General features: G+C 50.8%; 1 protein-coding gene across 3 annotated transcripts in view; it reads right to left on the minus strand.

Moving 5' to 3' along the window:
• LOC107124613 (class I histocompatibility antigen, F10 alpha chain-like) overlaps positions 1-11,171 on the minus strand; it is a 46,176-nt gene that overhangs the window by 13,233 nt on the left and 21,772 nt on the right. Inside the window, exons 9-11 of one of the 3 annotated variants that reach the window (XM_015428104.1) lie at positions 10,686-10,769; positions 9,928-9,960; positions 5,900-6,237 (exon numbers count right to left, since the gene is read on the minus strand). The exons of 1 other annotated variant lie outside the window; for it this stretch is intronic. In XM_015428104.1, the coding sequence (XP_015283590.1) occupies positions 6,122-6,237; positions 9,928-9,960; positions 10,686-10,769 (233 nt within the window). In that variant the 3' untranslated portion in view covers positions 5,900-6,121. Of the gene's footprint in view, positions 1-5,899; positions 6,238-9,927; positions 9,961-10,685; positions 10,770-11,171 lie in introns of those variants that run through there. One more of the 3 variants, XM_015428103.1, reaches the window with a different exon arrangement.

The raw sequence follows: 11,171 nt of genomic DNA on the forward strand, positions 1-11,171 counted from the left end.
AGGGGAGTTCCGGGTCAGCTGGGCCCGTTGGTAAGGCCTCCACGGCCCAGACCCAAAGATCTACTGGAGGCTACCTTTGACGGCAACCCAGATGAACTCGCTTTCTTCACGGTGAGGGTGCATAAATTCGTAGAAGAGAGTCGACACCTGTTCCGAAATGAAGCTGGCCTTATTGATGTCATCTCGGCGAGACTGAAAGGAGACGCCGCCACATGGTATGTTGGACTGCACAATGACCGCGGTCCGGAACTTTTGAATTTGCGAGCATTCATGTGGGCGCTGCGGGCGAGATTTGAAGATGTCAACGCGAGTCAAAGAGCTAAAGCGTTTCTCCGCACCTACCGCCAGAACAAGAAGTCGGTTCGCGAGTACACTCTGGAATTCCACAAGCAAGCAGCAAAGCTCCGAGACTACCCTGATCATATATTGGCTGAGATGTATCGATTGGGACTCAACGCAGACATCCGAGAAACGGTTCTGAAGACTGTCAATCCTGTCTCCCTGATGGCCTGGACCCAGGAAGCTGAAAATGCAGAGGATCGGCTCACCACCATCAAACTCGACTTGGCTGCTACGACCAACAGACCCGCCGCTGCCAGTGCCTCCAGACCCAAGACTCAACGCCTGTCGGAATCGGCACGAGAACTACGTATGAAGATGGGGCTCTGTCTCAAGTGCGGGGAGAAGGGGCATTTCGCTGTGGATTGTGGCAGCCGTCAGGTAAAAGACAAGCCGCCTACTCCGAGCCCTAAGACGCCACTGACGAGGCAGAAGGGGATGGCTAAACCGCGTTTCTCCAAAGCTCTGCAGGCGGCCCAAGGCCTGGAGGGAATCGAACCGTCTGCTGCCGAGTCAGAAGAAGAGGTGGTGGCTGAAACGGCGGAAAACGACAACGGCCTGTTGTGAGGGGCGCAAAACGACAAGGCCATTCTAATGCTGCGCCCAAGGTGGTGAGAGAAACCCCTTCCCTGTTTTTCGTGACTGTCTCGTTAATGAATCCGCTCCTGGGGACCCACGTTAGGGTGAGAGCGTTGATTGATTCTGGGTGTGGGAGGGATCTCATCAGCCCTAGAGTGTTATTGGCACTGGAAGCGGGGATAGTCCCCTTGAAGTCTCCCATCATTTTTACCCAAATGGATGGGGCACCCATGGAACCTTGTACACACGAGACTATGGCTTTGCGGTTGGGGGCTGGCGATCATTGGGAATCCAGATCCTTCATTGTTACCCCTAAATCGCAGTTTGACTTAGTACTGGGGAGTCCCTGGTTGTTTACCCATGACCCTTACATCTTGTGGGAAGAAGGGGTTGTCAAATTTGTGTCGGCTAAATGTGTAGATCACTGCTGGTTGGACTCGTGGGGGGACCAGCCGACCGCACAGTTCCCCTGCGGCGCTTTGCAGCCGGAAGAGTTAGCTTCTTTGCCTCGAGAGTATAGAGACTTGGCGAAAGTGTTTGGCGAAGATGAAGCTAACGAATTGCCCCCCCATCGCTCTACTGACTGTGCTATTGAACTTTTGCCTGACTGTAAATTACCTAAAGGTAAAATCTATGCGATGGGGCCGGCTGAGAAAGTTGAACTGCGGAACTTTATTGATAAAAACCTAGCCCGAGGTTTCATTCGCCCGGCTTCCTCCCCTTTCGCCGCGCCTGTACTTTTCCGAAAGAAGAAAGACGGGGGGCTTAGATTGTGCACTGATTATAGGGGTCTGAACGCTGTTTCTTTGTCCAATGCCTACCCCCTCCCGCTAATCAAGGACTTGGTAGCTGAGGCCACCAAGGGCAAAATCTTCTCGAAACTTGACCTCCGAGATGCATATTTCCGTGTGCGCATTCGGGAGGGGGATGAAAGTAAGACTGCATTTAATACCCCTTTGGGGCAGTTTGAGTACCTCGTTATGCCCTTCGGGCTTCAAGGGGCTCCGGGGGTCTTCATGAACCTAATCAATGAGGTCCTACATGAGTTCTTGTTCAAAGGAGTGGTCCTTTACCTTGATGATGTGTTGCTGTACTCTCAGGACCTCCCGTCGCATATTAAATTGGTGCGCCAGGTCCTTAAGCGACTTTATGAACACCACCTGTTTGCAAAGCTGTCAAAATGTGAATTCCACAAGACATGCATTGACTTTTTGGGTTATCGCATCTCTGGGGGGAAGGTGGAAATGGACCCTGCTAAAATACAGGCTGTACTTGACTGGGAACCCCCCAGGACCCGCAAACAATTGCAAATGTTCCTCGGATTCGCCAATTTTTATAGAAATTTCATCCAGAATTTCGCTCAAATTGCCCTTCCCCTGACTGATTTGCTAAAGACCAAGGGGAAGGGGTTTGATGCTACGAAACCAGGCGCCCCGCTTAAATGGTCCCCTGCTTGCGCAGAGGCTTTTGAGAAACTTAAACTGATGTTCACCTCTGAGCCAGTGCTGGCGCGCCCTGATGAAACTAAAAAATTCATTGTCCAAACTGATGCCTCGGATGTGGCAATGGGGGCCGCTATTTTGCAAGAAGGGGAAGATGGTCGTTTACACCCCCTCGCATTTGTGTCTAAAAAGTTTTCTGACGCTGAACGAAACTGGGGGATTTGGGAGAAGGAGGCGTCAGCGATCCGGCTGGCTCTCTCCACTTGGAGGCAGTGGTTGGAGGGGGCGCAACTGCCATTTGAAGTCTGGACTGACCATAAGAATTTGGAGATGCTGAAATCCCCCCGTTCTCTCAACGCTAAACAACTTCGTTGGGCGGACTTCTTTGCTAAGTTTCGATTCACTCTTCGTCATTTCCCTGGGGCGGCGAATTCCCTGGCTGACGCGCTTTCACGCCTCCCACAACATGACAGTCAGCGTGAAATCATCATGGACTCTGTTTTTTCCCCCTCCCACCTGGGGGGGGCTGTGGTCACCCGTGCGCAAGCGCGCTCGATTCCGCGCTCTGATGAAACTTCGCCTTCCCTTTTCCCTGGGGGGGGGGGGGCTGGGTCCAGAAATATATGTCTGCTTTTACTGCTGATGATGATGCCTCCCTGAAAGCGTTGCCAGATTGTGTCCGTAGCCCTGAAGGTCTGATTTATTCTGGAGACAAACTGTATGTGCCTATTTCGATGAGGAGGGAGGTGATGGATTCTGCTCATGGTTCGAAACTGGCAGGGCATTGGAGTTTTGTTAAATCTCTGCAACTCATCCGCAGACAGTTCTGGTGGCCACAGATGCGCAAAGACCTCTTGACTTTTGTTCGGTCCTGCCAAACCTGTGCCTTGACTAAACCCAGAGTGGGCAAGCCTCCTGGTCTTCTGCAGCCACTCCCTACCCCATCGAGACCGTGGGAAGTGGTGTCCATGGACTTTATTACTGACCTCCCTGCGAGCAAAGGGAACACTGTTATTTGGGTGGTTGTTGATTTATTTTCTAAGCAAGCTCATTTTGTGCCTTTTCCTTCCTTGCCTACAGCTCAGAGGTTGGCGAAATCGTTTATGTCTCACGTGGTGAAAATTCATCAATTACCTACTAAGTTAATTTCTGACAGGGGGACCCAATTTGTTTCTAAGTTTTGGAGGGAACTTCTTTCCATTTTAGGGGTGGAACAAGGGCTCAGCAGCGCGTATCATCCTGAGACTGACGGACAAACAGAACGAGTTAATCAGACCCTGGAGCAATATCTTCGTTGTTTTACTAATTATCAACAGAATGATTGGTGTGAATTGTTGCCTCTTGCTGAATATTGTTATAACAATACTGTCCATAGCTCCACGGGCATGTCTCCTTATAAAGCTGTCTCTGGTTATGACAGCCCCCCCTCCCTTTCCTGGAGGGGATGGGCCAACGTCCTGTGGGGGATGCTGATACCTGGTGTATGTCCTTGCAAAAAGCATGGCCTCTGCTATGCCAAACACTTGACGCAGCCAAGGCTGCTTACAAGACCCAGGCAGACAAGGGTAGGGTGGTGGGGTTTGATCTGAAACCTGGGGATCTTGTGTATGTCTCGACCAAGAACATTAAGATGCTGCGACCTAGCAGGAAATTGGGGTGGAAGTTCATTGGTCCATTCAAAGTGCGTAAAGTCATAAATGATGTGGCGGTTGATGTTGTTTTGCCTAAGAATTTACGTGCTCTGCATTCTGTTTTTCACATGAGCCTGTTGAAGAAGGATCCTGGCCCGTCTCCCTGGAGACCAGCAGTTACTCCTCCTCCACCTGTCATTTTGGAAGGGGATGAACATTTTGAGATCGCTGATATCCTTGATTGTAAATTGAAACGTGGTAAACTCTGGTACCTTATCGAATGGGTTGATTTCGGTCCCCAGCACCGCGAATGGGTGGAAGAAGGGGATATTCGGGCCCCTTACCTGATCCGTAGTTTCCACAAAAGGTTCCCGGACAAACCGGGAGGTCTCCCGCCCAGCCCGGGAGATCTCCCGCCCAGCCCGGGAGGTGTGTTGTAAGTGTATTTTAAGGGGGGCAGTATGTCAGCAAGCTGCCATTCTGTTTTCTGTGACCCCTGTGTACATATCCTTTCCCTGTTACACCCGGCTTGGCTTCTATCATCCTGCTCCTGCTTTGGAATGCAAAAGATAACTGCTGGAGGTTGTGTGGGGGCCTCTGTGTACATATCCTTCCCTGTTGCACCCGGCTTGGTTTCTATCATCCTGCTCCTGCGTTGGAATGCAAAAGATAACTGCTGGAGGTTGTGTGGGGGAGAAGATGCTGTAATGCTTGGCTGTTGCTTTTCCCATGAGTACTGCACCTGTGTTTTGACTAATGCTCTGCCTGGTTCCCATAGACTGGGCGCACAACTGTTTCTTTAGCCCGCCAGCGGGAAAGCTATTCATTGGACCTGTATCTATTTGAAGTTCCTTTATTATGCTTGCCCTAACTGTGTATCCCCAGTTCTAACAAAGAACGTGTTTGAGTATGTCTTCAACGCTTTGAAATAAATTTTGCTTTTCTTGAAAACGTGGATTTATTCTCGATGCTTGGGGATCCAACAAAGAGAAATCCTCCTCCATGAAACCACCTGATTCTTCGTCGTGGATCAGGAGAGCATCTATGAAACTGGGGAAGACTCCTGCTTCTTTCCCTCACCTGCCACAAGGTGATTTTTGGACTGGTTGCTTCACAGCTAAGCAGGGTTCAGCCACGGTTAATACTTAGACGGGAGACCACCAAAGAAGGCCGCGGTTGCTACACAGAAGGCAGCAATGGCAAACCCAACTCTGAATGCCTCTCTCACAATACAAGAACTTGTGGGCACTCCAAGATATTAATGAGCAGTAGGCTTAGAAGAGATAAACAAAAACAAGAAGAAGAGATTGGATTTATACCCCCGCCCTTCACTACCCAAAGGAGTCTCAGAGCGGCTTACGAACTCCTTTCCCTTCCCCTCCCCACAACAGGCACCCTGTGAGGTAGGTGGGGCTAAGAGAGCTCTTGACAAAAACTGCTCTTTTTCAAGGACAGCTCTTATCAGAACTACGGCTTGCCCAAGGTCCTCCAACAACTGCAAGTGGAGGAGTGGGGAATCAAACCCAGTTCTTCCACATTAGAGTCCGAGCACTTAACCACTACACCAAACTGGCTTCTTCTTCATGCAAAGAGTCATGAACAGGTGGAATTCACTGCCACCGGAAGTGGTGACAGCTACAAGGAAGGAAGGCAGGAAGGAAGGCCCTCCTGCGGCCCAGTCACTGCCCATTTATAAGGTCCCGGTCAGAGTCTCCGTTCTGCCTCTCTGGGACTGGATCTCCCAGGTCATACAATTCACCATTGTTGAAATTAAACTGATTTGTTTATTAAGACAGTTCCACCCTGCCTCTTGGCTCAAATGAAAAAACCCCTGACGATGCTTAAGAGTCTAGCTTTGCTTTCTACTCCTGAGGACTTTGAAAAACTGATAGTGTTCTTGCTGTTTGATTTGATTATCAGCTGTTTGGAGCACTTTGAGGAGAGGCGGGGCAGAGAAATCGCAAATGCTTTTACTCCTGTTTCTCATGCAACTTGGCCTTGAAATCGGCTCTCCAGTGGTTCTGGCTGGACGAGGTATGTCTGTAGCTGAGAAGCCACCCGGCTGGATATGGACTAAGACCCCCCCCCTCTTTCTTAGGCCTCTTCATTGGGGAGGTGAGGTTGTGGGGCTCATCTTTCAATGGACACTCCCCACTCCCCGCCCCCATTTTCTGAAGGAATACCCCAGAGAGGAAGGGACACAAACTCAGTTGATGCTGCTTCGGTTTCCTTCTCTTTCAGTTTTCCTGCAGAGAGAGAACCAGGAACTCAGAGCCGGAAGGGACACCCAGAGGCCATCCATCCGCTCGCCCGCTGTCCAGTGAGGCTGGCCCTTTGGGATCTCAACACCCCACCCCACCCTTGGCAGACGCTCCTCCAATCCCCTTTTAACTACCTCCCAAAAGCTTCCCCTAGCGACTTGTAGTGTGAGGGAACGAGGATGCCTCTCATTCAGCCACTGGAGAGGAAGAGAGAAACCCCACCCCCCGGACCAGAGCAGAAGAAGGGTCATAACTAGACACCCCACACACACACCAGGAAAGAGACCTGACCCTGTGTCGAGACGCCCAGGGAGAAGGGAGGGGAGCGGACTAGCCGAGGTTCCTAGGACTGTGGCACTGAAGAGAAACTGCTTGTCCAAATGAGAGATGCATCTACGCAAGAGGCACCCCCACGGAAGTCAGTGGAGCTCAGTTAATTCCGGGTGGGTCTAAGTGCTGGGAGAAAATGCGGCCAGGAGACAAGATGAACCCCACTTGCTTTCCACCACCCTGGAATTTGGATTCTGTAGGTTGGCCATTATATGTACTACTGTGGCCAGGAATCTCGTAGAAAAAATGGTGTGGCCTTTATAGTCAACAAGAGAGTGCAAAAGTCAGTACTGGTGTACAATCTCAAAAAGGACAGAATGATTTTGGTCCAATTCCAAGGCAAACCATTCAACATCACAGTAATCCAAGTCTATGCCCCAACCATGGATGCAGAAGAGGCTGAAGTGGACCGGTTCTATGAAGACTTTCAACACCTCCTAGAACTAACACCAAAACATGATGTCCTCCTCATCATAGGGGACTGGAATGCTAAAGTAGGAGGTCAAAAGGTAACCACAATAACAGACAAGTTTGGCCTTGGAAAGCAAAATGAAGCAGGGCAAAGGTTAACAGAGTTTTGTCAAGAGAACACACTGGTCATAGCGAACACCCTTTTCCAACAACCTAAGAGGCGACTCTACACATGGACATCACCAGATGGGCAACACCGAAATCAGATTGACTATATAATTTGCAGTCAAAGATGGAGAAGCTCTATCCAGTCAGTAAAAACAAGACCTGGAGCTGACTGTGGCTCAGATCATGAGCTACTCATTGCAAAATTCAGACTTAAACTGAAGAAAATTGGGAAAACCACTAGGCCATTCAGGTTTGACCTAGATCGCATCCCTGATGAATATACAGTAGAGGTGAAGAATAGATTCAAGGGTCTAGATTTGATAGAGTGCCTGAAGAACTATGGATGGAGGTTCGTGACATTGTACAGGAGGCAGCAATCACCACCATCCCAAAGAAAAAGAAATGCAAGAAAGCAAAATGGCTTTCTGATGAGGCTTTACAAATAGCAGAGGAAAGAAGGAAAGCGAAAGGCAAAGGCGAAAAGGAAAGATTTACCCAACTGAACGCAGATTTCCAGAGAACAGCAAGGAGAGATAAGGAGGCCTTCCTGAATGAACAGTGCAAAGTAATAGAAGAAAACAATAGAATGGGAAGGACTAGAGATCTCTTCAAGAAAATTGGAGAAATCAAGGGAGCGTTCCATGCAAAGCTGGCCATGATAAAGGACAAAAACGGTAGGGACCTAACAGAAGCAGAAGAGATTAGGAAAAGATGGCAAGAATACACAGAAGAACTATACAAGAAAGACCTCGATGTCCTTGACAACCACGACGGTATAATCACTGACCTCGAGCCAGACATCCTGGAATGTGAAGTTAAATGGGCCTTAGAAAGCATTACTAACAACAAAGCTAGTGGAGGTGATGGTATCCCAGCTGAGCTAGCTCAACATAAAAAAAACTAAGATCATGGCATCCAGCCCCATCACTCCTTGGCAAATAGAAGGGGAAGTCGTGGAAGTAGTGATAGACTTCACGTTCCTGGGATCCCCGATCACCACGGACTGTGACAGCAGCTATGAAATTAAAAGATGCCTGCTCCTTGGGAGGAAAGTGATGGCGAACCAAAACAGCATGATAAAAAGTAGAGACATCACCCTGCCAACAAAAGTCTGCATGGTCAAAGCAATGATATTCCCAGATACTTTGGCCACCAAATGAGAAGGGAGCACTCACTGGAGAAGACCCTGATGCTGGGAAAGATTGAAGGTCAAAGAAGACGGCAAAGGATGAGATGGTTAGACAGTGTCATAGATGCACCGAACATGAAATTGAGCAAACTTCAGAGGACAGCGGAAGACAGGAAGGCCTGGCGGGATCTAGTCCATGGGGTCGCAAAGAGTCAGAGTCGACTGTGCAACTGAACAACAAAAGGTTGGCTATTAGAGGGCTATTTCACTCTCTTGTGCAGAGCGTCCCTGCCTCTAGCGCATGGGGGTGGACTAGAGGAGAGGGTCCCTGGCAGAGCTGGGGGAGACCAGATTTTTGGCCCCTCTGTCCCCTCCCCTCCATCTGAGGCCCTGGAAGGTTGGCTATTAGAGGGCTATTTCACTCTCTTGTGCAGAGCGTCCCTGCCTCTAGCGCATGGGGGTGGACTAGAGGAGAGGGTCCCTGGCAGAGCTGGGGGAGACCAGATTTTTGGCCCCTCTGTCCCCTCCCCTCCATCTGAGGCCCTGGAGGCCTGCGATCTTCCCCACTTTTGACATGTCGGATGGGAGATTTTAGTGCCCTCGGTTTATTGTCCTGTCCTATTGATCTAGGAGGACTTTTCGGAGGAGCCGCCAGGGGGGTGGGGTCCCCCCTTGAGAGGAGGAGGAGGGGGAGGAGATTGGATTTATACCCCGCCCTTCACTCGGAATCACAGAGCGGCTTACAAACTCCTCTCCCTTCCCCCTCCCCACAACAGGCACCCTGTAAGGTAGGCGGGGCTGAGAGAGCTCTTGACAGAAACTGCTCTTTTTCAAGGATAGCTCTTATCAGAGCTACGGCTTGCCCAAGGTCATCCAGCCAGGTGCAAGTGGAGGAGTGGGGAGTCAAACCCGGACCTCCCAGATTAGAGTCCGTGCACTTAACCACTACACCAAACTGGCTCTTCTTCATGCAAAGAGTCATGAACAGGTGGAATTCACTGCCACAGGAAGTGGTGAGAGCTACAAGGAAGGAAGGAAGGAAGGAAGGAAGGAAGGAAGGAAGGAAGGAAGGAAGGAAGGAAGGAAGGAAGGAACTCCTGCGGCCCAATCACTGCCCGTTTGGAAGGTCCTGGTCAGAGTCTCCGTTCTGCCTCTCTGGGACTGGATCTTCCAGGTCATACAATTCACCATCGTTGAAATTAAACTGATGTGTTTATTAAAACAGTTTCACCCTGCCTCTTGGCTCAATGCTTAAGACGATGCTTAAGAGTCTAGCTTTTGCTTTCTACTCCTGAGGACTTTTAAAAACTGATAGCGTTATTGGCTGTTTGATTTGATTATCAGCTATTTGGAGCACTTTGTGGAGAGGCAGGACAGAGAAAACTCAAATGCTTTTACTCCTGTTTCTCATGCAACTTGGCCTTGAGATCGGCTCTCTGGCGGTTCTGATATGTCTGTAGCCGAGAAGCCACCCGGCTGTAGATGGACTAAGACCCCCCCTTCCCTTTCCTAGGCCACTTCAGTGGGGAGGTGGGGCTCTGGGTCTGTCGGCTGATATTTAAGTGGATGCCCCCCACTCCCCGCCCCCATTTTCTAAGTTGAAGGAACACCCCAGAGAGGAAGGGACACAAACTCACCTGATGCTTCTTCATCGCTCTTCAGTAGTTTTCCTGCAGAGAGAGAACCAGGAAGTCAGAGCCGGAAGGGACACCCAGAGGCCATCCATCCGCTCACCTGCTGTCCAATGAAGCCGGCCCTTTGGGTTCTTAACCCCCCACCTTGGCAGATGCTGCTGCAATCCCCTTTTAAGTACCCCCCAAAAGCTTCCCCTAGCGACTCCGTGGTGTGAGGGAACAGGGATGCCTCTCATTCAGCCATTGGATGGGAACAGAGGAACACCCCCCCCCCAAGTCACAACTAGACACTCCGCACACACACCAGGAAAGAGACCTGACCCCGTGTCGAGACGCCCAGGGAGAAGGGAGGGGAGCGGACTAGCCGAGGTTCCCAGGACTGTGGCACTGGAGAGAAACTGCTTGTCAAAATGAGAGATGCATCTACCCAAGAGGCACCCCCACGGAAGTCAGTGGAGCTCAATTAATTCCCGGTGGGTCTAAGTAGTGGTTAAGAGCCAGTACACCAAACTGGCTCTTAACCACTACAGCAAACAAGGCCAGCTGGAAGTACTTAAAAATAAGCTAACAAATAAGGACTGGCCAGTCCTTGTTCAAAAGGCCAATCATGTGGGGAGGGGTTGGGGGCACCACCGGATATGGGAGCAACGTCTGCCCCCCCCAGGGGCCCTGTGCCACCCCCACGACCCTCAGGGGGGATCCACCACAAGAACCTCACAGACACGGACCCTGCTCAGCCAAGGCATTCCCTGTTTACTTACTGCGGAAGGCAAAGACCACGTCCAGGATGAAAACAACCAGAAGATTCACGCCAACGCTGCCCAGAATAAGGCCTGAGTTGGATGCTGAGGACGGAAGGGAAGGGACAAAATGCCATCGATATTCAGCCTGGCAGGAGCCCTCCAAGGCCTCAGGGTGGGACTTCCCAGCCAAAGCATCTCGGGTCGCTGGGGGCGGCGGGAATTGCACTGAGGACACCCTGCGTGCAATGACACCCCCCCCCACACACACCCCGAGTTCCTTCCCCCCCATCCCCCCAGCCAAAGCCCACCTGGACACTCTGCCCCCTGCCCACTTAACACAGGGGGTACCAGCATCTGGTCAGGACCCCCCAAGCAAGCCCAGGGACCTACTGGGAGACGCGGCTCTAAACTGTGACACTGCTAAGAAGAAGAAGAGATTGGATTTATACCCCGCCCGTCACTACCCAAGGGAATCTCAGAGCGGCATACAAACTCCTCTCCATT

This window comes from Gekko japonicus, unplaced genomic scaffold, assembly GCF_001447785.1.
Source record: "Gekko japonicus isolate JY-2015 unplaced genomic scaffold, Gekko_japonicus_V1.1 scaffold1261, whole genome shotgun sequence".
Lineage (NCBI taxonomy): Eukaryota > Metazoa > Chordata > Lepidosauria > Squamata > Gekkonidae > Gekko > Gekko japonicus.